Here is a 26,823-nt window from a genome sequence, read left to right as displayed (position 1 = left end):
GTAGTCATCTACAGTGCTAGAACACAGGCCATGTTGCTCTCGTACACTGGTGAAATAAACAGCCCAGCATTCTCTCATAATAAGGAGGTACCACTGCTCCCTACTGCATAACAACCTCCCCCGTCCCAAAGGAAGAAAACCTAATTCAGCTGAACGACTATTGCCACCTTGAGAAAATGTTTCCAAACTTGCGGTTAGTTCTGTTTAAGCAAATTGCATTGTGTTTCCAAAATGAAAGCAAGGGAGATTCTAAATGCAGTAACAAAACCATCAGGATCCAGAACATACAGAGAGATTTCACCTGTCAGTAGTGCTGGGTCTTCTCTCCCATACACAGAGATTTAGGAGCTGCTGGGACTGCGTTCGTTTTTCCACTGCCTGCGGCATAACTCTTTCAGAGCTGCAGCGGTGACGGAGTTCTGTGCCACGATCAGAAATGGGATTTATTCCCCTTATTAAATCCACAGAAAGAGAACGAAAAGAAGACTTAAGAGTGGGCAGTGTTTCGAAATCATTATTCACAAAATGCCGATACTGCTCGCATCCCTGGTGATTTACCAAAATCACATTAAAAGGGTTAGATAAAAGGAATTCAGAAAGGCTTCAATGTACTGATTTGAAATCGGAGGAAGGAACGCAGAGAGAGGAGTTATAAGATACCCTTAATATCTTCTCGGTATATATAGTAAGGTTAAAAACCGTGAATGAACAATATTATTTAGCATGTCAATAAGGTTATACAGATGAAAATACTATTTAAAAAAATAAATCAGCCTGGCAGTTTATAATGGAGAGAATGGAACTATATTCTATTAACTGGAAAATAATCTTTTTGAGTGTAACAACAACACTGCAAATAGTGGAGAATTTACAGAAATAATTGTATATATTCGGCTAAAATAGCTGATGGTTTTCTAGTAATGTAGTGCCACCACACATGGCCGCCGTCCTGCATGCACACAGCTCACATTAAACATTCCCAATGTGATCATAGTCCTCCGGCTGTAAGAAGTAGGGAGGGAAGCTATGCCTAAGAATCTTCGCATGCAGACTGTTGTGGGCAAACCACACCATCATTAAATGTTATTTATATGGGCCGTATATCTGGCCCTGAATAAGTAATGTAATTGAAACATTCTGTATATTCTTGCATAGAATCGACAGCAAAGACATGGTTTAAAACATATTTTTGCCTGAATGTTTCTGTTTTATACAGTCAGTGAGTGTATCCCATAATGGTTGGTGGGGGGTGGGGGTGGACACTTTAAAACCTATATGAGTATAGATTGCAATGTTATGTAATTTTATCATATCTACAATTGCTAGAATTATTTTTTTATTCGCAATTCTCCAACACGCTGCGTTCTTTCTCCAGACTGAAATAGCAATTTAAATAGATAATCTTATTTCTTGACATTTTAGAACATGGGCTAATCAAGGCCACTTGACCACAGAGCTCACACTCTGTTTGCTGTATGATTTCCTGGTTTAACCACGTAATGAGGAAATGACTACATTATAGCAGATGTGACAGCAAGTTCTCATCACATAATTAGATCCATTATAAATAATGGTGATCTCACTTGTAGGCACAGAAAAATGTCTTGTTTTGCTTAGTTCGTTTAAGCAAATAAAATCTTTTATCTCTCCTCTACTCCATGTGCTTCCTGGCTTTCTACAATTCCTTTTTTTTTTTTTTTTTTTATAGCTCTGGAAATAGGGGAATCCCAAAAGAGGCCATTTATCCAGCAAAATATCTGCAAATCATGCGCTGGCGTTTTCTGCGCAGGCTCTGTGTTTGTTTGCTGTTCTCGCAGCGCGAGGAGTCTAATTAAAACTCAACATATTCACATAAACAGCCTCATTAAATTGTGTGCTTGAAACCAAACCACGTCAATAAAGCTGTATAAATCTTTCCCTTATGGTTTATCAGAGTACGGTCTGAATGTGAGCGCTGTGAATTAATACACAATGTTTTGGCAGCAATACGCAATGTTGTTTATATCTATTTGTGTCTAGTTTTAACCCTTCAGCTACCAGAAACTACATGGAAATGGGAAAAAAGTGCCCTATTTTTAAATTTGTTTAAAAAATTTTCAGTCTGTACACGTTTTGTCTGAATAATCCTCTAGTTTCTTTTAACAGAACCTATACATCCACCGATAGTAACCCCGGCTCGATTGAATCAGTGGATCAGTTCATAACCTGATCGTCAAAAAATAGATGCGTTGATAAATGTCTCCAATTTAACTAAATTATATGGTTTCAGTGTCAACTCAAAGAAAGTCCAAGAAAAACCAAAGCTGCTTATCTGCTCTTTTATTTAATCATGTAATATTTATTTATATATTTATTTTTGTTAAAACAATTGGGGTAGAAAAAAGATCCAGGTTTTCTGTTTACTGGATAGAGAGATTAGAATTAATTATGGTTTTTTTTTGGAAATACTGTTATCCTAAACATAACTCTTGCCACCTGTACAATTTCTTTTTCTTTTTGGTTTTTTTTTCCCTCTTTTTTTTTTTTTTTTAAACCAAACTCTTTGATTACCATGTGAGAAATTTGTAGGTGTAGATTGTAGCTTTAATTAGTTTTTCTATTTATAATTTATACCATCTAGATTTTTTTTTTCTTTCCTTGTCATATTCTTTTCTGTTATTGAACTTTAAAACCTTTAAGTCGACATCACTATGATTCACGTTCTGGACAGGTCTGTAATACATGATCTCATGGCATCTGGACAGTTTGCAGTATTCACTCTGTTCATATAAATAATATGAACATACCCTTGGAGACCTGATCTTTGGTTCTGTACTAGATGCTGGGGCAGGTTCTTGTTTGAGTGGCATGTTGACATTACAAATCCAAGTTCTGTTAAAAATCATGGTTCCCTAATCTCACATTCCTCCCTTGGATCGGCTCAGCCTCTTAACAGAAAGCAGATCATGCTTGACCTTTTTTGTGGGATCAGAGAGCAATTTGCAATTTTTCACATTTTGGAAACATAAGGTTATAATTCTCTGCTTTTTTTTATTATTTATTTTCCATTTCAACAACAAAAGATAACATTTAATGTTTTTTTTTTTTTTTTACAGTTGAAATAACAATTTAGCAACAGCTATTCCTAAAAGTAGGATTCTCCAAACTCTGGCCCTCCAGATGTTGCTGAACTACAACTCCCATGATTCTTTGGGTCAGATAGCCAGAGAATCATGGGATTTGTAGTGTAGCAACATCTAGAGGGCCAGAGTTTGGAGAACCTGTCTTAAAGAGTTACTCCAACCCTTTTCTTTACATTATTTTTTTTCTTATTTATTTTTTCTTAATTTATATTGTCCTATTCTATAAGATCCTCCCCTAAAATCCTGTAATATAAGTTCTAAACGTACCTTGGATCCAGAATCCCCATGCTGGTTTTCACACCCCTGTCATTGTCACAGGCTCCCTTACTTGGTCCAATCAAATGTTTCCCATCAAGAAGCATTTGATGGGATCATTCTCAGTGGCTCATTCTCCCCGGCTGAGAGCATGGGAATGGAAAGTAGAGAGGAAAAAATGTAAGAAAAATAAACGACTAATAAATTTTGCAGGGAAGGTGGGCACATACAAGCGTCTGCTGGTAGACACTGCCTTTACGGGTAAAAGCTAATAACGTCTGTCGTCAGTGTGTAGTGTATTTTTTGCACAGAATTGCTATTTAGGAAGCCCGGAACTTGCCTAACTCACATGTGCTGAGGGTGAAACCAGCCCTGGGCTCAAAAGGGCGAAAAATTTCTCAATGTGTGCAATGCTTCAAGCAGAAACGCTGCACATACCGACTCCTACCACCATGACAACATCTTAAAGCAGACATAGGCATGTTGGTTGGAGTGACTTTTTAATGAGCAGTTTGTCAGTTTAGCGTGTATTGCCTGGAAGGCCTCTATTCATATCTATTACACACATATTACATTCAGGATTCTCATAGTTAGTATTTCCTAATCTAATCCTGATTCCCACCAGAATTCCATTTCATATTCATTAGTGTATAAAATAAATATATGATCTATAGTTGAAAAAAGCATAAGAAGTATTTGATTTGACAACAGTTATGGAAGGTTGATTACTGCGTCACATTAGCTGTGACCAGCAACAAATAGCATGTTTTCATATTGACTTGCAGGATATACTAACAAATTATTTCTCTAAAACAGGAATATAAATTGTTGTCAAACAGTGAGTTTTGGTTAATTGGAAACCAATTTACTAAAGTTAAGTGAATACCAAGGTTAAAGAATGTTGCCAACAATTTTGGTTATGTCAAGACAGTTGTTGACTCAGTGAGGGTCACAGTTTAGTCATAATGCCCCATATATTCTAGCTCTTTTTTATTTTGTATCCCAATACATTTTATTTTTCTAAATAATATAGAACAATATGGCGGGTGTTGCGGTTTCAGGTCCAAACACCCTATATAGAATGTTGCGTTTAGGGAAAAAAGTAAAATTAACTAAAACAATATTATTGTATAGCCAACAAATATTCAGAGCAATAATTCTATTACATAGCATTGTATTATATTCGGTTTCAAGTAAAATCTACAAGGAAAAAAAAACAAACAAAAAAGCAAAACATTTAAATTAAAGCAGGGGAGGTCTTCCACGTTGACATTGTAAATAAAACCGGTTTGTAAATTAGAAAGTGTGAAGGATGGTCTTTCTGGCAGCTGCTAAAACCATTTGAATAAATCTGGAATGATTTGGAGTATGTGTAGGAAAACAAAATACAAATGGACAGCTCCGGGTACAGAAACAGCAGGAAATGTAAAAGGGACTGATTTCCCCTTTTTATTGTAATTTTAATGATCTATTGACAAGGCGCAGAGTAACATTGCTTCCTCGTAATGTAGAAATCAATCAACCTCCTAGGTGCTTAATGCAATTAGTCATTTGCATATCCAGCAATATCTTGTATTTGTAGTGAAATTGTCTCCATTTATGATGTTTTGATGGGCTTCTTAACATGCACATTATTTTTCATTTAAAATGAGTAATACATGAATTAATATGCAGCGTCTTTCTCCACAATAAGTATGCAATTACACATGCATTTGATCATTCATTCCTATAGTGTGCCGGTATTATTATTAATTTTTTTTTTCTGCATTATAATTTGCAAATAGCTGCTGTAACTGAAGCACCGTGACAGCTCAATGTGTTTTATATCTGATCTGCTCTCTGCTGTCCTCCAATTAGTCTGTGTCTGTCCTTTCTTCCCCGGGGCTTTACTCAGCCAGACATTCATCATAAGATTAAAGTAACTACTGGAGGTTTAGCCTCACTTTCCTTCTATGTCAATGATTTCTAAACTTAGCACCCCATAAAATGTTTTTAAACTTGCTTTAAGGTGCACAAGAAAAAAATGCTCATGTAGCACTACATGTCCTGTTTGCAGTAGTCTTGCACATTATCTCTGCAGTAGCCTTGCACGTCTACTCTCTCTGCAGAAGCCTTGCACGTCTACTCTCTCTGCAGAAGCCTTGCACGTCTACTCTCTCTGCAGTAGCCTTGCACATCTACTCTCTCTGCAGAAGCCTTGCACGTCTACTCTCTCTGCAGTAGCCTTGCACGTCTACTCTCTCTGCAGTAGCCTTGCACGTCTACTCTCTCTGCAGTAGCCTTGCACGTCTACTCTCTCTGCAGTAGCCTTGCACGTCTACTCTCTCTGCAGTAGCCTTGCACGTCTACTCTCTCTGCAGTAGCCTTGCACGTCTACTCTCTCTGCAGTAGCCTTGCACGTCTACTCTCTCTGCAGTAGCCGCGCACGTCTACTCTCTCTGCAGTAGCCGCGCACGTCTACTCTCTCTGCAGTAGCCGCGCACGTCCACTCTGCCGCAGCCTTGCGCACGTCCACTCTGCCGCAGCCTTGCGCACGTCCACTCTGCCGCAAATGTGCACATCCTCACCGCCATAGCCTTGCACGCCCTCTCCGCCGTAGCCTTGCATGTCCTCTCCACCGTAGCTCAGTATATTTTGTTTGTAGTAGATTTCTGGTACGCAGTGGCCCTGTATCTTCTGTATTTAGTAGTATTGCACGTCATCTCTAAAGTAGTGTTGCACTTCCAATCTGCAGTATATTCTGTTAGTAGTAGCCTTCCTGTCCACAGTGATCTAGTGACCACTTCAGTAGTCCTGCACTTCCTTTTATAAAATGTAAGCTTTGTTGTACATTTATATTTTATTAATGCCTATATCTTGGTCTTATATACTGACTGTCTAGCAATATAGGAATAGTAATTCTCGGTAACACTTGTCTCATTTCCACATGTGATGATATGGATTGTTTCTGTGTGGCCAGAGGTGGTCACTTAAAACTTGTCGGTGATCATTTTTGTTCTCAGTTTCACACGGAATGGTCATGAAGCCCTGATAAACTGATTACACCTTGCTACAGATTTTCTGAACTCTGTGTGAAACCTTGTATGTTCCCTCTAGCGTGCTATGTGCCGTATATGGTTTTTGTTCTTAAAATTGTCTGCCATTTGAGGTCCAAGCGTGATTGCGGAACTGGTAGACATCAGCATTTTCATTTCATCTGCTGTGTCTTTAGTTTGATATAATTATTTCCATCTTGCTTTTATAAGAGTAAAATTGAAATTTAGTCCATGCACCATTTGGTTTGGGAAAATTGCATTTTTAGATGGAAGAAATGCTAAGACTCCCCACTGTTCCCATTTCTTCTTTTAGCTTTATTGTATTAATAGAACGAGCAACCATTGGTATGTATGTGGAAACACAGGACCACATCAAAATAACAAAGATGGCACTTTGCTCATTTACACTGTGTTCTTTTTTTCCCCTCTTATTAATTTTATACCGATAAGTAATGTCAGGGAAGGATATACGGTTTCTGTTTATGCCGAGGAGATTACTGCCAACTTCAAAGGAACAGAGATCAGTATTTAATGAATCCTGTTGATAAAACTGATAACATAGCGGGATAACCTACACAGATTATGTGCAAAATACTGTCCCCCTGAACGTCAATTTTTTGCTTTTCTGTTGCCGCAGTTCACTTACGTTTTACTGCTTGCCATGCTTCCCTCCATTATTGATACTTTAAATCTTGAAGGGACACTATAGTCGCCAAAATAACTTTATCTTTAGCCCTAGGCACACCTCCTTGCATGTGACTTACACAGTCTTCCTAAACACTTCCTGTAAAGTGAGATCTAATGTTTACACTTCAGTTGTTGCAAATTCTGTTTAATTTAGAATTTCTTTCTCTCCTGCTCTGTTAATAGCTTGCTAGACTCTGCAGGAGAATCCTGTATGTAATTAGAGTTCAATTTACAGAGCAAAACATAAATTTTTTTAAAGTAAGTCACATTAGAATTATTTAGACTCTATTCTTGATGCTAGTCTGTTATACATTTGCATCACATTTCCACTGAGTTGTATTACTGAATTGCTCAGGGTTATTGGTGTGATGCTTATCTTCTTTTTAATTTTGAGGTTTCAGGTCAAACTTTCTGCTTGTCATCTGTGCCCCATACATACACTCCTGAAACTATACATGCACATCTAAAATATCTACCCAAGACACATTACAACGAATGGGGAATACCACCAGGGCTTGCAGCATTATGTACACCTTCACTGGTAAAAGGTAAGAAGAAGGGGGAGACATTAAGATAGAGTTTCACATCTCACCCACCTATATACAGCAACGACCCTATGCACCCTACACACACACACACACACACACACACTGCCCCCTTCACACACACGCACTGCCCCTTCACACACACACAGCATCTCTCTCACACCCATACAGCACCCTTTACACACACTACACCCTTTACACACAAACACAGAGCACCCTTCACATACACAGCACCTCACAGACACACATATTAAAAAGAAAAAAAAACGAATTTATAGAAAATATAAATAAAAATTGCACTTGTGCTATAAAATTAGTTACTGCAGCACTGGTGGGCTGTAAGGAAATTTTACCATCAACAAAGATAGAAAAGTGGGCAGTAGGTATTAAAAGGTTGACAACCCCTGGTGTAAATGATGGAGTAGGCAGTGCCTTGTTAACTCTTTACTAGACAAACGTACAATGGATTAAGTATATTTTGCTTTCATGAATTGAAAACATGCAGGTTGGTATCTATAGTAAAGATACCATGTTCTGATACAGGGCAGTTTCCTTTTTTATTGTTTCTCTCCAAGATCTCCAGCTGTGAGCTAACTAAACAAAAAAACATGTGTTCCCGATTAATTCACTGCATGTTGCAGAACGTCAACACAGTTGGGCAACATTCGGTGCTGTCTTCCAGAAAGGGACATAGATAGGGCAAATTCTCTAAGAAACTAAATATAGTACTTGTAAACTCATGGAAAACAAATGATGTGACTTGCTACATGCTACCATGAAAAATGGGTCTTTATGAATAACTGAGTTTACCTGGACTTGAAGGCCAATTCATATCCCGTTCCAGGGTTTATGGAAAAAAATATATGAATACAAACGTGGTGGAAATAATGAGCAGTGAGTTATTACTCTGGCTTTTTTCCCCTCTGACTACAGGGGAGAGGGGGGGGGGGTGGCTTTTTTTCTAATTCCTTTTACCTGGAAAAAGAAAAGTCCTTCACACACTGCAGATAAAATGAGCTAAACTTGTCCTTAGTAATGTTTCAGATAAATCGTTGATTTGTTGTTGTTTTATTTCAGGTTTTCTGCCGATGATGCCGTGATGGGCGCAGTAACGTATGCAAACCAGCTTCCTGTATCGGAAATTATACACCAGGTATAGTAAAGCTGCCTTCGAAGTGTGACAATGTAAATAGTACGTAGTTATTAGATACCTGGATTTGATGTTTATGCACTTTTTTGATATGGACTGATATACAGATTGCAAAGCATCAAGCCAGACCCTCTTGTTTACACTGCGCTCGTGTCTATGCATTTCTAATAGCTACTATCCTTTGTGAGTCTTAGTTTGGGTTTCTGAGAAGGTGCAGAAATGACTTTACTGGGGACAGCATCCTTCAGATTCATTAGTGAGTAATAACCTCTAGGCAAAGGAAAAGTAAAGTTATTCATTGATGTGAACCTGCTGACTGTATGGTTAGAGATACAAGATAACAATGCATTTTACAGAGCTCAGCTAGATCACTTACATGTTCCTTGTGGCAGTGTAAATGGTGATTACTTACTGGACCCTATCTTAATCTGATCACCCTGAAAAACACCTTGTTAATCTTGTTGTTACTCAGATTGTAAGCTTGGTTACGCAGGACCTTCTTCACTACTTGTCTCTGTTAATATTTTGTATGTCAGCTACTTGTCATTCCATGATTGTAAAACACTGCGTGGAAATGTTGGCGCTATATGAAGAATAATAATAATAGCATGGATGCATTCTGATCCTATTTGAATCTGTGGTTTCATGCTAGATGCTCTCTGATACTTTTGTCGGTGCTAGTAATGTGCCGGAATCCAGACCGGGTTACCTATTCAGTATCTTCTATAATCCAGATTCAAAGTACCTATACGATTTCCAGAGTTATGATCGAAAATACTATTCCCGTATTATGGAGAATTTCCCACATTCGAGAAATCTGACCTGTGTTATGATTCCTTGTCTAGATTACCAGTATGAATTCTAAATTATTTTCTGGATTACCAGTATGAATTCTATAATAATCCAGGTTAGAATAATAACTCATTCCAGTAGCTGTACCAGTTCTGGCTTACTGATACCACTGATAGCAATTATTTTGTCTTCTATATTTCTTCTTGTCTACCCCTGAACATCAGAACGTTCTACTATAAAGTTATTATAACCTACAAGGGTTTTAGGTAGGTATAATATATATATATATATATATATATATATATATATATATATATATATATATATATATATATATATATATATATATATAATTAGGTGTCATGTCCAGGGATAAAGATCCAGGACAGGACACCCAGCGATAAGATGTCTGATCTGATTCGGACTTGGGTTTCCCAGTTCTAAGGCAGTGACATCAGCTTGGTTCTAACAAGCCAAACCAAGAATTATCAACCATAAACTCATATGATCTATAGTGTCAACTGCATAAGGCTTTGCTAAATAAATTGTGTTTGTTGCAGTAAAAATAAAGATGGTGTATAAAAACATAAATAGCCTTTTAGTGCAATCTCAAATCACTGAGTGTACTGGACAGATTGGCCTAGTCTGTAGTCCAGCCATTTTTCTGATTTATTGGGCCCACATCCTCTACATAACTCTGAGCTGCTATCACATTACAAAAAGCTGATTTAAAATCTGCACAATGTCAGCTCGGCGACCATGCCAGCAGCGGGCAGAGGAAGCCAGAAGAAATGTGACTTGATATATAGGACCACCATAGTGTATCCAATAACTGGTATAAATATGGCACCGGCTCAGCAGAACGCACACAGGGACATGAATTGTTGTCGTACAATTTGTGTCCCAGCAGAAGCTGATATTTTGCCAAAAAGTACAAGCATGCCAGTGGGCAGTCGTCACTCCCTTAAAACATACTCACCCCGTAGTTCTCAAGCTGCTTTCAGACTAAAAGACCGATAACTGTGGTATTTGTAATTTAACAGCAGATCGACTGTTATATAGTCACAGGACCATGGAATATTGGTTATTATAAGGTTTGTGTAGGTTGTGGAGGGGGCTAAAGAGAGCACCCCAACTGCTGCAGAACAATGACTCTTTAAAGCTGGAAAAATATCACGTGATTTATAGTTTTGCAAGAACTGTAAGAGCTAGCTTTTATCCACTTATGGCTCAACAGCTCAGGACTGCAGGGTTTTTTCTGAGGATAATGAGAATTGTAGTTCAAGGATTATTCCTAGCACTACGGTAAGTGATCCTATATATTTAGCTGGATGCCGTCTAAGAGAGACAGACTCTCCGCTGCTTGGAAAGCATTTGGTGAATGTTTTATTCATGTGTTGTGTGCAGTTCTTTACTGAATGTAAGCTACTGTTGGTGAATTAGGTTAATTAACTCCACTCGTGTCCTAAGGCTGCCGGATCCCGGTTGATTAGCAGAGAGAATGGAAGCCGTCAGGAGTTACAATAGCATCGAATGCCCTTTGGATATTAATTATCATTGAAGATTCTTCAAAATACCCTTGGCTGATCCATGGGATTTTTTGCAGAAAGGACTGTTTACTGACCAGAGTGCCAGTTGGTGCTCGAAGATAACATTTCATTTATTTTTTAATGAAAGAAAATCACAAAAAAAAAGTAACATTTAGTTTTGTTTCTAGACTTGATTCCAGGACTTTTTATTAATTTTTCTAGGGAATTTTGCAATGCATATTATGCATATAATGCAATTAGATGTTCTACAGATTATGCACGAAACCGCAGCTGCAGTGCGCGGTGTTACCAAAGATATGGATACTGACTTGAGGGCATGAGAAATGATGTGGACAGGTGAGCCAAGAGGAAATAGAATCACATGCAGATACAGCATTAAATACATGTTAGAGAAGAGATTGGACACTTTGTGATATTTATGTAGTACGAACATACTGCAAAGAACTGTACTATGGTAATGTATGAAATGTCCTACAAATAACGAGGTGAATAGGATCGAGATGGAATTTTTACATTCTAGAATTAAAGGAACACTATAGGGTCTGGAACACAAACATCTGTTCCTGACCATATAATGTTAAATACACCATTTAGGTGTCTTGGCTGCCCTTTTTATCCCCTTAAAAGGTAATAAACTCACCTTATTTTCAGCGCCGCACGGGTCTGTCGGTGCTAGCCCTGCCCCCGATCCATCTCCTTGGCTGACATCATCAGAATAGGGAAAGCATTGGGTTGGCGGAGTTTGGCAAGGAAACGGGACAGGGGCGGAGCCAAACGCCAGCTTGGCCAATCAGCACCTCCTCATAGAGATGCATTGAATTAATGCATCTCTATGATTAAAGTTCAGTGTCTCCAGGCAGAGGGAGGAAGTGACCGCGTCATGCAGAGAGACGGCGCGGGAGGGAGGGAGCTACGTGAAGCACTGCTGGCTCAACGTAGCAATTGCTGCACATGCACATCAATGTTTAATTTTATTTGTAATGATGGAGTGTTCCCGTAAGGACCAATGATAGTCCATGACATCATGACAAGCTCTTCTTCAAGTATACTATTCCAAAAACATTTTGGGGGAAATGGCAAAGCTGAATAATCAAGAGAATCTACGCTGTCATAACATGACTCTCAGAGCCTACATGAAATTTTTTATTTTTAATCTCTATGTGTTTGCATTATAAGTGTATCTCCTGCTCTGTTAATTGAACTTTAATCACATCTTAGGCTGCAGAATCTAGCATGCTATTAACAGAGTAGCTAAGAAATTCTAAATTAAACACAATGTGCAACAATGGAAGTCATTAGATCTCTTTTTACAGGAAATGCGTAGGAAGACTGTGTGAGTCACATGCTGGGAGGTGTGGCTAGGGCTACATTAACAAGGTGATTTAACTCCTAAATAGCAGAGTACTGAGCAGTTAGACTTCAGGGTCATGCTCCATAGACCGAAACCACTCCCTTAAGCTAAACTTCTTTTGGTGCTTATACTGTCTCTTTAACCCTTTAACTTTCAGAAATGTATATGAATGTTTTCACTGTCATGTATTTTGCAGAACTAAATTTTGTCCTTAACCCCTTAAGGACACATGACATGTGTGACATGTCATGATTCCGTTTTATTCCAGAAGTTTGGTCCTTAAGGGGTTAAAGCCCCACTAACCACTAATTATTTTTATTGAAATCTGTACTTTAAAAAGTGATCACACTACATACATACAGCATTTCAGTAGGCTAAAGTGTTTTAGGTGTGTGGAGCAGTATAGTGTTTAAAGGAACACTACAGGGTCAGGAACACAAACATGTATTCCTGACCCTATAGTTTTCAAATCACCCTCTAGCCCCCCTGACCCCCTCATGCCTCCCTAAATATAGTAAAATCTTACTTGCAATCAAGCCTGAAGCTGTAGCTCTGCATGCTGTTTGCCTCAGAACAGCAAGCTACCTGCTGACATCAGAAGTGGTGGCCTGATCCAATCACACTAACAGGCAAACACACACACACAGAGACACACTCACACTAACAGGCAAAGACACACACTAACAGACACTCACATTAACACATTTTTTTTTATTTAACCCCCCCCCCAGCCTCCTTACCTTTGGGAATGTGGGGGGGGGGGGGGGGTTCTCCCTCTCCCCCAGGGTCCAGTGGTTGCAGGGCGGGCGGCGCTGGCTGGCGAGGGAGCACTTCCTCTGAGCTGTCTGCTCAGCTCCCTCGCGTGCCGCCCGCAGAGTGAGGCTGGGAGCCGGAATATGACGTCATATTCCGGCTCCCAGCCTCACTCTGCGGCGCGCGAGGGAGCTGAGCAGACAGCTCAGGGGGAGCTCTCCCTCGCCAGCCAGCACCGCTCACCCGCCCTGCAACCAGCCCAGCAGCCCGACCGGCATGTCAGTTAGCTGCAAGGCTAACAAGGCATTTGCCCTGTGCATTTGGGGGCGGCTTTTTTTGCCGCCCCCTGGAAAATGCCGCCCGCCTTGTTTGCCTCGTGGCTAAAATGTCCCTGGCTGTAATGTAAACACTGTATTTTTTCTGAAAAGAGTGTTTACAGTAAAAAGCCTGAAGGTAATGATTCTACTCACCAGAATAAAAGCTGTAGTTTATTCTGGTGACTATAGTGTCCCTTTAAGATGGCGTTGCCTGAAAAAAGACCTGGCACGATCGGTACCTATAAGCATGCTATTAGACCATTAGTATGTCTCTATATTTGTCACATTTACTGTATGTGAGAACAATAGGATTTTGCCTTGATTCTTCCATTTCAGAGACTGTGTGAAATATTGGAAGATGAAAACCTTTGTCAAAAACATCTCCTTCACCAAAAATTTCTATGAAGGGTATACCCCTAAATGAAATCTAAAAATTGTGTGAATTTAGTTGGTCTGAAAAGCTATGTGTACACAAAATTGGGGTTTTGTTATGTTTCTGCCAACTATGCATATACATTGTTTCAAATAAATATTATAATTTTTTTTATTTTAATTGTTTAAACTAAAAGTGTTTGGAAGCGTACGGGTAAAGATGCTAAACAGGAAACCATATGTGATTTTAAAATACATTTCAAAAAATATGCATTGGTACTGAACATATAGTATTTTTAATCTAAACAAAATTCAATTTTTTTATTAATTTATTTTATGTGCTTTTTTTTTTGTCTGCCTTATCCTTGACATTTTGGGGGTATACTAGCGAGCTGTAACCTGCTGGTTCCCCGCAGGTTTGTTACTATGAAATCACTAAGCTGTCTGCAAATGCTGCATTGTACATTCAGCGCTCACGCCAGACTCTGAGCATAAATGAATTAAACAGAGGTAGAGGCAACCAGTCGATTCACTCTAAACAACAAGCACTGGAACAGTTCGGTGTTCCGTACAGAATAGGTAAAGAGGAGCTTCACTGACTGCTCCCTCCCCAAGCCAGATATGAAACAAAAGCTTGCACATAACCTTTTCCATTAGAAATGTCAGAGCAATATGTTCCAGAGTAATAAAGTCCTAACGATCTGCATCGTTTGACTGTACCATTTTATGTTGTTGAGTTTGCACTGCGTGAATTCATTTTCAATATTTTTGGAGTCAGATGAAGTTTTCCTTTTATTTGTTTATTATGTGTTTTTCGTTGTAAATAAATACTTTTCTTCTTGCAAGTAGTCTGTGTGAATACCACTGAACATGTGATGTGGATGTTACATTGTGTTAGGCTCCGTGACCAACTTGTTTTCGTTCAAATAATACTATGCAATGATACAGAACCACCGGTTTATATTCATAGATTTATGGAATTTATCTTTTCTCATTAAAAGAATTCTTTCCTATGGGGTTTTAGCAGATACTAAATGTCCTTATGGAAAGTATGAGGACATCCACTGTCATTTAGTGGACCGATAGTCTGCTAAGGACTCAGAAGCACCTCTAGTGGCTGTCTAGTAGACAGCCAGTAGAGGTAGAGTTAACCATGCAAGGTAATTATTGTAATTTATTAATAACTGCAGTAATTACAGTTGCAAAGTTAAGGGGACAGGGGCACTGCACCAAGACAACTTTAATGAGATAAAGTGGTCCGGGTGCCAATTGTGTCCCTTTTAACTATTTTAGAAAGAAAATGAGTATGAATGGGTTACCACACCATGCGTGTATAAGGCATCATATCACATATATATGTATATATATATATATATATATATCGGTAATTACTGATCCTCTTGAGACCCTATTACTTTTTTTATATTGTGAGTTTTCCAGTTTGTGTCCTGGATTTCTGGTTTCTGTGGCTGTCCTAGCAATGTGTTTCACTACTTTATAATTCGCTTGCATTTTGCCGCAGTTTCACTTTCACCTAGCCTGTTTGTACATCCTCTCTTCCTCCCTCTCCCCCCCCCCCCCCCCCCCCCACAAAATTGTAATTTGTGTTATGTATACTCATCCTGATGAAAGTCCCTGTGTGGACTAAAACGTCGATATGTAATTATTAATAAATAATACTTACACTTTTGAAGTTAAAATCCGTCTGTGTACGCTCCTTCTGGTGGGTATATTGCTGCTTGAGATAGCACCCTGGTAACCATTTAACTCGTCGAATGCAGACTTCCGAGGTTTAACTATTTTTATTTATAAATATATGATGCCTTATACACACATTTTGATATCCCATACATTATATACATTATCTTTCTTTCAAAAATAGATAATATATGCAATGGATAAATGCAATATATGGGAATTGTATCCTAAAAAAAAAACACTCATTGTCGTGTGTGTGTGTGTGTGCGTGTATATATTTGTGTGTGTATATATTATTATTATTATTGCCATTTATATAGTGCCAACAGATTCCGTAGCGCTTTACAATATTATGAGAGAGGGGATGTAATTATAAATAGGACAATTACAAGAAAACTTACAGGAACAATAGGTTGAAGAGGCCCCTGCTCAAATGAGCTTACAGTCTATAGGAGGTGGAGTATAAGACACGTTAGGACAGGAAATATCAATCAAATAGGGTGGGAGTGAAGCAGAGCTGGAGGAGAGAGTAAAGCAATGCCCTATAGGAGCGAGCAAGAGACAGGTATGTAAGGTAGAGGTTACTCTGGGAGGCCATAAGCTTTCCTAAAGAGATGGGTTTTAAGGCCCTTCTTAAAGGATTGAAGACTAGGGGAGAGTCTGATAGCAGTAGGCAAGCTATTCCATAGGAAAGGAGCCGCCCATGAGAAGCCCTACATGCGCAAGTTGGCCATACGGGTGCGAGCAGCGGTCAGGAGGTGGTCACGGGCAGAGTGGAGGGAACGTGGAGGGGCATACCTATGGATCAGTGAAGAGATATATATGTGTGTGCATATGTGAACCCAGGACATACTTGAAAATGAGATAAATCTCAATGTATCCTTCCTGGTAAAATATGTATAAATAAATATAAGAGAGAATGTATAGTCTATTCTTGGGGATATCTTGTTTGTATATACACTAGTTCAATACCAATTGCTAACTCAATATGTCATGTGATTATGTATTGCACTAAGTACTTTAATGACCCTTGAGGGATGCTGTACAAATGCCTTGGATACAAATATATTACTAGGTTGGCACTTTAACTTTTAGTAAGCTTGTGGGAATTTGTATATAATTTTATGGCCGTCGTGTACACGATGATGTCACATGTTCTTTCGGGTTTCGGAATGATGTCACACTCTGATTAAGGAAGTGTGCACACTACCATTACTATTATCTGGAGGTCCCTACTTTTTAATCAAATATATCAGCAGTACATGTTCAGTTGGTATATTTAGAAGAATGGTATGAAACAAAATTGAGAACCCCTTGAGAAATGCGTCAGGCTGAAACGTTGGGGGCTATGGTCTCCACTCTCTGATCAGTGTACTAAAGGTAACATTTATGGGTTTATGATTTAAACACACTTTGTTTTGCTTGCATTTATATGTCTATTCAATTGTATAACTCTTTTTATTACATTTATACTATACATTTTATTACATTTATACTATACATTTTATTTGTGCTGTTCTTTACTATATTGTATACTAATAAAAGTTTCCTTTGCATAATGATTATGGTGTGCTATGGTTTACTCGATAAGGTGAGATAGATCGCAAGAGGACAGAGGGTGGACACGACTGGGAGGTGAGTATTCTATAAAAACGGCACTCGACAAAGGAATTGAAGCTTGCTTAAGCTCTGCCTCTTGTCAAGGTTTGTCAAGCGTAGGAAAAATAGTTAAAACTCAGAGTAGGTATCCAAAACTCCTGCTAATCGTTCCTAGTGTGGAGACTGCAGTCAGGAGTGGAGGTGATATTGGATAGCTCCCCAGACATCCAGGGGAGACACCAAGAGGCAATATACTTATAATTCATTCTATCTACAACTGCATCCTATATATATATATATATATATATATATATATATATATATATATATATATATATATATATATTGTATTTTGGTTGTTTTTCATGGGGACATTTTCTAAGATCTCGTGGGGAAGCTGTATACCATAAAGCTTTATAAGATAAGTCAATCTTAACCATATCTGACCTTTGTGTAAGGACGTGGGATGTATTTGTATAAGACAAAGCAGGCCTTACATTGTCATTTACAAGAAAAAGAAGAATAGATTAGGAGAGAAAGGTAAGTTTGTGGAGAGAGTAGCTTAAACTCTCAGAAAATCTTAAACAATCTTATTTTTCGCCATTTAGTAAAATAAAAAAAGCCTTAGAGGACTGACGGTGATGCAGCATCGGAAGGGGGGGAATGATTTTATCAAAAGCATTTTATTAAAGGAACACCATAGGGTCAGGATAGGATAGAATTAAAAACGTACCTTTGATTCATCACCTCCCCCCCCCCCCAGACCAGCCTTTTTTGTTTGAGATCTTTAGAATTGACCATCTCCGCCATTCCAATGCATTCCCATAGGACAGGGGTGTCCAAACTTTTTTCAAAGAGGGCCGGATTTGATGAAGTGAACATGCGTGAGGGCCGACCATTTTGCCTGACATTCTTTGAACCATTAAAATTAAATTCAAATTAACTGTTTTATGCAAAGTTTATTGAAAAACTGCATACTTTTCATTTCGTCACTTATTTTTCATATTCTGTCATATTCTTTCTCAAATCTCTCTATTCTGTCTCCAATCTCTTTATTCTGTCTCAGATCTCTTTATTCTGTCTCAGATCTCTCTGTTCTGTCTCAGATCTCTCTGTTCTGTCTCAGATCTCTTTATTCTGTCTCAGATCTCTCTATTCTGTCCCTTCTCTTTTTTATTACTTCTCTTTATTCAGCCCCTTCTCTCTTTATTCAGTCCCTTCTATCTTTATTCTGTCTCTGTCCCAGCAGGGAGAAGGTTCAAATCCTGCAATGTCGACGAGATCCCGCGACGTTGACGTGGATGAGATCCCGCGATATCCAAGAGATTGCGAGAACGCAGACTGAGGACATGCAGTCCCACGGCGTTCAAAGATCCAGAGAATCTCTAGATATTTGAACACCGCGGGACTGCATGTTCTCAGTGGTGCTCAGGGATTCACTGGGGGCCACAAAATATAGATTTAACAAATTACCTGTGGGGCCGTATTAAACCGGAACGTGGGCCAGACTTTGGACTTGACTGCCATAGGAGAACATTGGTTTGGCTGAGATCATTAATTCTGATGATCTCTGCCAAGGAGGTGGGGCAGGCCAAATGCTGCGCTGGCCAATCAACATAATCTAATACCGATGCATTAAATCAGTGCATCTAAATGGGGAAAGATAAGCGTCTCCATGCAGTGCTGTACACCCAGGCAGCACCTCTAGTGGTCGTCTGAGTGATTGCCACTGGAGGTGTCCCTAGGCAGCAATGTAAACACTGTCTTTTCTCTGAAAAGATTTTTGTTTTTACATGAAAATGCCTGCAGGAACAGATTATACACACCAGAACCACAACATTAAACTGTAGTTGTTCTGGTGACTATAGTGTCCCTGTAAAGGTTAAATCTCGATAAATCGATGCCATGTCCTTCTCGTTTTAACCCTGCAAGTGCAGAAATTGTCACTCTGCAGGAACGACAATGTTTACATTGCAGGATTTAAATGCTAGTGGCTGTCACTCTGGGGATTTAAGGACTAGGACACATTTGTATTGCAAAAGCTATAGTATGCCTTTAAATAAAACCAAAAACAACATTTAAAGGCCTAGCAAACCTTTTAATCGGCAAAGCAAATAATTCTTACTTTTTAAGTTATATTTAAGGTTCATCTAAAGCCTGCTGTTTGCGCACTTACCTTTCAGTTCCAAATTGATATCTCTGTTAGTAGAAAAAAAGCCCATGCATTAAGAGATAAGTGCATTTTAAACCATACTCCATGCCATGAACCCAAATGGCTCCCTATCCTTGGAAGCTTTTTTTGTACAGAGAGTGAAAAGGACAATATTGGTGATTATATTAATTCAAAACATCACTTAGTACATGCGTTATACTATCTTGGAAATAATGGAAATGAATCACCCAGATCTTAATTCATTTATCTATTGCAAAATTCAGCTTCACTATTACTTTACATCTATAGATGCCTCGGGAAAAGGGGGTGTGTTAAAATTATATGGAAGAATTGCATGTGAAAGAGATACTACACCCGCAATGAGCTTTATCCTGTTTTTGAGCCTTTTTCTTGTGTGTAATATTCTGATTTATACCAATGAATTCAGCCAATGAGATTGGACTCATCTTGCATCCTAGAACTGCTGATTAGAAAAGTTAGTGCTTTTAGCATTGTGTAAGCAGGTTCTAAACAAACTTAAATAATTACGTTGAAAGCAGCAGTTTGGTTTAAGCTGCAAATGCCAAAAGAAAAAATGTAGGTATTCTCGCCTCCTGTATAACCTTGGAGATCAAAGGAGTAGTGCATTATATTGTGCTTTTATGATTTGCTGTGCATTTAAGGATCGTTTATTTAAAATTAAGTATGAGTACATTTGCTAAGTCAGTTTCCTTGCTGCTAGCAGAGAACTCCGGAGCATGTTAGACCCAGTAGCCGAAGCTGGACTGAGGGTCTCTGGATACTTCTTCCCTGAAATTGACATCAGTCTTTATAGATCTCTGCCTTGGTTCTAGCTAGGGATCGACTGAAATTAATTTTTAAGGGCCTATACAGATTATTCGTGGTCTTTTGGGCTCAAAGCTGATACTGGTAGCAATATTCTACCCCATCCCTGCCTTTTACCTGTGCCCAGGGAGAGAGACATTGCAGTTCCTTGTGGCTTTATGTAAGCTGAAGGGGATTTCACATTATAGAGGGGGCGTCTGGGACCCAGCACACGCTATTTAATGTTTCAAGCAGGTCTTCTCTCTAACCAGGGACTCGCGGGAGTTGGAGAGAGGAATTGAAGATAGTGTGTGCAGGGCTGGTGCTGCCGCCAGCAGTATCGGTATCATTATAGACCGCTACACATGTTTGCCGTAATGCTGAATATGAGCCGATAATATATGCCAGACTAATAATTGGTCGATCCCTAGTTAGAACTCTGGAAAACGTCTCTCCTGTAAAACAGTGATTAGAACTTTCCTCACATTTTAGTCGAGACTAAATGTAGGGGTGTAGGATGCACCTTTATTGGACACAACACGGCTATTTATACACAGAAATGTAGATTCCCACACCAGGGGGTCCTCCAGGCAATGCAATGGCCCTTAAAATGTCCCACCCTGGCGCCACTCTGGGGTTTGATTGCACACATTATATGACCCTGAATAGCTTGTCATTGTCCAAATAGCGCCCTAATTGCTGGTCGATGGACTAAGCGATACTTGATCATAGATTCACCAGATTGCAGTACAGTCCCAATCTGGCAAACAGTTGCAGAGTGTTTCAGAGTGTCTCCTGGTCTGTCACATGTTCCCCAGCTGAGAAGGCAGAATATACATCCAGGGGGTCTCCATACCCCTTTCCCATAGAGACAATAGCCCTTTTTGTTTTGGCCCATTTTAGAATGGGGTTCTGTGACTTACCGCTCATGCAAAGCAACACTCCGAGCTCCATAACCACAACATTTTGTTGTACTGGTTAGGGGTACCAGCAATCTTGTGGTGTCCCCCTGTTAACTAATGGTTTGACCACCTACCTGGGATCGGCCAGTCACCTCCTCCATTGAGAGCCAGAAGATCCTGCACAGTGCTTCTGTTAGCTTTCATGAGCTAAGTCCTATTGGGCTTCTAGTTTATTGGCTGAACTCATCAGCTGAGGACTCTCCGTTAATAATCTAAGCCCAGCACCGCCAGTCGCTTCCAGCTCTCAGTGGAGGAGGTGACTGGAGCCCAGCGAACATCAGGTACATTGTCGGTTTGGTTACTTATTTGGGGGGGGAGGGGGGATCTATGCCATTACTAGCACCAAGGCAACTACAGCACAATGCATGGGATTTCAAAATAATTTGGGTCTTCTATTTTAGCATGAGGTTTTCAGCAATCATATTGTATGGCAAAGTGTAACATTTGATTCTTAAGGGGAACACATTTTAGTTAAATTGATACAGTCCCAGAGATTGTGTAACTTCACCATTCTAAATCCATGTGTTTTGTTAAAAATGGCTCTTTCTCCATTCGCTAGCCTTCACTTAAAACGGCACTGTCATGCCGAATCCCGTTTTTTTTTAAACCCCCCTCCCGCCTCCACTACATCCAATTGACCCCCTAGTCACCCCCAAATACCCCTAAGCCCCCCAGATGACCTATTTATTAATCTTTATTTTCTGCCCCATCTTTATTCAGGGCGCCGCCATCTTTGTGTGGGTAGGTGAAGTCCCTGTGGGACACGTCATCTGCCCACACTAGATAGCACTGAGATTCCCGCACATTGAAACACTTGGACATGCGGACGGGAATTTCATCTATTCATTCATTGATTCTTTCAACAGACAGACGAATGAATGAATAGAAAAAATCAGACGAACAAACAAACACTGTGTTTCAGTGTTCGTTTGTTCGTCCAGTTTGTTACAAGCAAGGAGCTACCGGCACGCAGCTCCCTCCTGAGCGGCGGGTGGGGGCCATGAAGATAATGAGGGGGGGACCTACTGTCCTCCCCCCCAGGCCCCCACCCCTGGGCGGTGGGAGGGGCCTACTGTCCCCCCCCGGCCCCCACCCCTGAGCGGCGGGTGGGGGCCCTAAATAAAGAGGGGGGGAACCTACTGTCCAATCACAGTGCTCTGTCATTTTACACAGCGTGGGAAAATTCCAAAGAACTTTCCCACGCTGTGTAAAATGACAAAGAGCACTCTGATTGGCTTAAACCCACTAATCAGAGTGTTCTTAGCCTAATTGCAGGGCGGGGCAAGGCTTTATAAGCCTTCCCCCGTCCTGCGTAGCTCAGTCTGCGCGGAGCCCTCCAGGGGTGAAGATGGATTTTTTTTTGCGCTCGGTTTTTTCTTTTTCGTCAGTTTTTTTTTGTGCGCTCGGGTTGTTTATTTTATTTTAAGTTCGACGGGTATGATGGCTTTTTATTTGGCCTTTTTTGGGTCTGAAAAATGAAGATTTTAGAAAAAAGAAGACGTCAAATAGTAAGTTTAATTTTTTTTTACAGGTTAGTTATTTTATTCCCCCCTCACTATTTTTAGGGTGAGGGGGCTAGGTAGGGGATAGTTTGATTTGGGTGGGGGGAGGGGTGACTAGGGGCTTGGGACCCCTTGTCACCTTGATTGGGGGGGGATTTTCATTTAGGGCCCCCACCCGCCGCTCAGGGGTGGGGGCAGGGGGGGCAATAGGTCCCCCCTTTTTGTTTTTTTTAGGGCCCCCACCCACCGCTCAGGGGTGGGGGCTGGGGGGGAGTACGGTAGGTCCCCCCCCCCACCATTCTTATCTAGGGCCCCCACCCACCACTCAGGGTTGGGTGCCAGGGGGGAGGACAGTAGGTCCCCCCCCTTATCTTTATTTAGGGCCCCCACCCACTGCTCAGGGGTGGGGGCCCGGGGAGAGGACAGTAGGTCCCCCCCCTTATTGTTTTTTTAGGGCCCCCACCCACTGCTCAGGGGTGGGGGCTGGGGGGAGGACAGTAGATCCCCCCCCCTATCTTTATTTAGGTCCCCCATCCACCGCTCAGGGGTGGGGGCCAGGGGGGAGGGACAGTAGGTCCCCCCCATATTGTTATTTAGGGGGCCCCCACCAGCCGCGCAAGGTTTTTTCGTTTTTTTGTTTTTTTTACAGTGAGCAGCCACAGGCTGCTTACTAGACATGCCCCTACTCGCGGTATAGCGAGTAGGGGCATATTATTTACTAAGTAATTTTTACTTGGTATTAGTAAATGTGGCTGAAAGACCAATTTAGGTCTTTCAGCCTTTTAGTAGATAGCTCCCTGATACAGTGGGAATTAGGGAGTTATCTACTAAGCGGCTGCAAGATGCAACCGCGGCAATGAATAGGATCGGAGTTTCATTCATTAGAATGAAATTCCGATCCGAACAAAGTACCGAATTGCATCCTAACACCAATGGAGAAACTCTTCTCATTCTGTTAGGATGCAATTCGGCAGTTTCGTCTAAAATGACAGGAAGCATCGCGGGAACACAGAGGAAAGGTAAGGATTATGGGAAAATTGCTCTGACCAGCGGAAATGAAGCACACTTTGCTCCTCCGCTGGTCAGAGCTGGTCAAGCGGAGGAATCCTCCATAAGGCAAAGAGTCCCTACTTTGTCTTATGATTTTAAAGAAAACTAAAGAAGACAGGAAGAAAAGAATAACAGATCCTGAGAGAGGGGGAGAAGAGGAAGAGATCAAGGAAAGGTAAGTTCGGCATGACAGTGCCGCTTTAAGAAAAAAGAAATTAACTAAAAATGGAATAAGACAGCCCAGATAGAACTCCCACTGAGAAATCACTTTAACGAAGCATTCAAATGACTAAAATACATGTGTCAAAATTACCAGGAGCCAACAGCTATTTAAATGAAATTTCCAAACGGCTCTGAAAGGTTTGAGAATGTCGCTCTGAAAGCTTGTTGTCTGCTTTAACAGGCCCATTATCTGGGAAAGTCACTGCACAATGTCTGTTTTGAGATTCTTCATTAGATGTCCAGGGAAATGATTGACACTTATTTAAAAGGCCCCTTGTGACAATCTCTGCATTCTGGTGTTTGTCCCCCTGACCTTGTTATTACACAGACACATTTGTTGCAGAGAAGCTTTTAAAGGCGTATTTCCTGTCACCCTGAAACAAGCCTCAGCGGAGGGTAATCGTCCATCTGTAAAGGTGGAGAAAGATACAATTAGACTGTAAACTGTTATCAAGCAGTTTAAACCAAGTAACTGTTTATCAAGTAAAATGACTCCTTCCCAGAATCATTGTGTTTAAAGTTAATCTTCAAAACAAGAAATCTTGTAATGTCTTTACCACGTCTATTACGTTCAGTGACAGATCGGTCTGTAGATCCCTTTCAAATCTGCATGTGAAGCTTTCAAGATGTTGACCTATAACGTTTGTTGATGCTCTGCTGTACCAGCTAATTTACTTCTTTTCTATGGTCTGGACCCACATATACTGTAGTTCAATAAACAGTTACAACAACCGACATGCATTGCTGATGAGAAAATGGCATCTGCATTTTTAAAAGGCCATTTTTTCCACCTGTCCCATGTAATTACTTGTGTGAGCTTTTGGAGCCACTCACCCTACCACATCATACAGTCAGCCCTCGTATCTTCTCTCACACCCGTTCTCTCCTATCTTGAGTTATTAAAAACACACTTTCCTTTGTGTCATAATTGTCACACACTCATTCTTTCCTAAGCTAGAAAGACCATCTCCCAGCTCTGCTTTCTATATGATCTCATTCTCTCTTATTCAAGCTATCCTTCTCACCCTCCTAGCTCTTATTCATTATCATATTCGCTATTGCAAACCCTCATTCTTTGCCATCCCAGCTAATACAACCTCAGATTCTTCCTTTCAGTTGTTCTAACCCCTCATTGTTCCCTTTCTAAACGGTAGGTTTTTCTTGTCCGGAGCCCCCTGTTCTCTCCTGCTTGAACCTATTACAGCCCCTAATTCCATGCCATAATGCTGGTGGCACCCCCCTTGTCATCTCCTATCTGCACTGTAACAGATCACTATTTTCTCAATCTTCATGATTCTCTCCCATCTGAGCTGTTGCATCCTCTTGTTATCTCCGTTCTAAATTGTTGCAACCATTACTCTCCCATCTGCACTGTTACTTTGTGATCTCCCAAACTATTTAGCCCATGTTCTCCTTCCCGTCCACGCTGGTTCTAGTACCTCATTCTCACCTTCATTGGCTGTTTCAGATCTTGGTATTTTATAGCCCATCTGCAAATTATTTCTGCACTGTTTATAAAAAGGGGAAAATAAAGTAGCAGGCTGGAATACAATCACTGTTATATTACAATCTCCAGAGTAATAGAGTTCTTAAAAAAAAAAAATCAGTTTTCTTGAAAATACAGTTCTTTTATGTAACATAATATATTTTTCTGCTAAAAACTTCATTTGCCTTAAATTAACTTATATTTCCAGCGAGAGCGCCTCAAAGTAAGCACAAAGGGAGTCTTAGTGATTTAGTCTTCCATCAAATAAACCACATAATTAAAAAAGAGGAGATGGCAAGTTTCATGCGGCTCTATTGAAAGCATTATGTGCCCTCCCACAGGGACCTTCAGATTAGAGAAATTAGACAGTCTTTGCTCAGAAATGGGGAGATAGAATTAATTTTTGCTTAAGCAGGGAAGTGTCAAAAGCCTATTATGTAAATTTTTCAATTTTGACTTAACCATTCACACATTATAAAATTGTAGCTTAATACGAAATATGATAATTGATGTCTGTTTCTGCAGCCGCTAAAGACAAAACGTTCAAGGATTTCAGCCACATATTTGGATCCCTCGCTAATAGTGATGGGTTACCCATAGGCTGTTAAGGTCTGGCCTTTTGGAAAGAGGCAACAGAAGTTGTGTGCCATAGTAGCCACCCATGTAGTTTGTAATTCAGTTACATTGCTATATATTTCTCGTACCTGATTGCCATAACCGTAGTACATTAGGCCAATGCTGATTTAATGTTATTATATATACTAAATGATATAAATATCTGAAAAATGATTCTAACTTTATGACTGATTTTTCAATTGAAGAATTGTTCTCTAAGTTAATTCAATGTACATAGTTTGGGTTCATGTCAAAAAGGAGCCACTGTCTGAATCACAAGGGGACAGTGTAAGCAGCAAAATCACTACATTAACGTAAAGTGATTTAGGGTTATCGATGCTGCCTCTGCAGCAGGGACAGACCGAGCGGTCGGGCACTTCGGACATGGTACGAGGGCACGGCCGAGGTAGGGGGCCCGCCACCCAGCCACTTTGTGTCTGTGGCACAGTCACACACAACAAAATTTGCGCCGACCTCTCGACTCCAATGCGCGTCATGCATATGCCCCCCGCTACTGAAGAGTAAATGTTTCAATGATCAGGGGACCGGTCGGGCACCGCGGCCCCTTATCAGCTCGACCGGGCCCCTCCCTGCTTACCAACAAGGTGAGAGAGTCTGCAGCTTTGCTAATGAAAGCAGTGCCATTTATGAGAGCCAACAATGTTTACATTTAGCATTGCCCAAGCCTACCAATGAATGTCAGACAACTACTAGAGACTTCCAACTAGATTGAGTTATGGAATCTATTCGATATCTGGTGTTTATGCAAAGTATGTTGATACT

General features: G+C 40.3%; 1 protein-coding gene across 1 annotated transcript in view; it reads left to right on the top strand.

Annotated features, from left to right (window-relative positions):
- PIGK (phosphatidylinositol glycan anchor biosynthesis class K) overlaps positions 1 to 26,823 on the top strand; it is a 123,854-nt gene that overhangs the window by 77,747 nt on the left and 19,284 nt on the right. The window contains exon 10 of the mRNA XM_063427945.1: positions 8,722 to 8,797. Coding sequence (XP_063284015.1) covers positions 8,722 to 8,797 — 76 coding nt within the window. The remainder of the gene's footprint in view (positions 1 to 8,721; positions 8,798 to 26,823) is intronic.

Source organism: Pelobates fuscus, chromosome 7 (genome assembly GCF_036172605.1).
Source record: "Pelobates fuscus isolate aPelFus1 chromosome 7, aPelFus1.pri, whole genome shotgun sequence".
Taxonomy (NCBI): Eukaryota; Metazoa; Chordata; class Amphibia; order Anura; family Pelobatidae; genus Pelobates; species Pelobates fuscus.
Note: the sequence above shows the minus strand (reverse complement) of the source record. Positions and strands in the feature narration are given on the sequence as shown.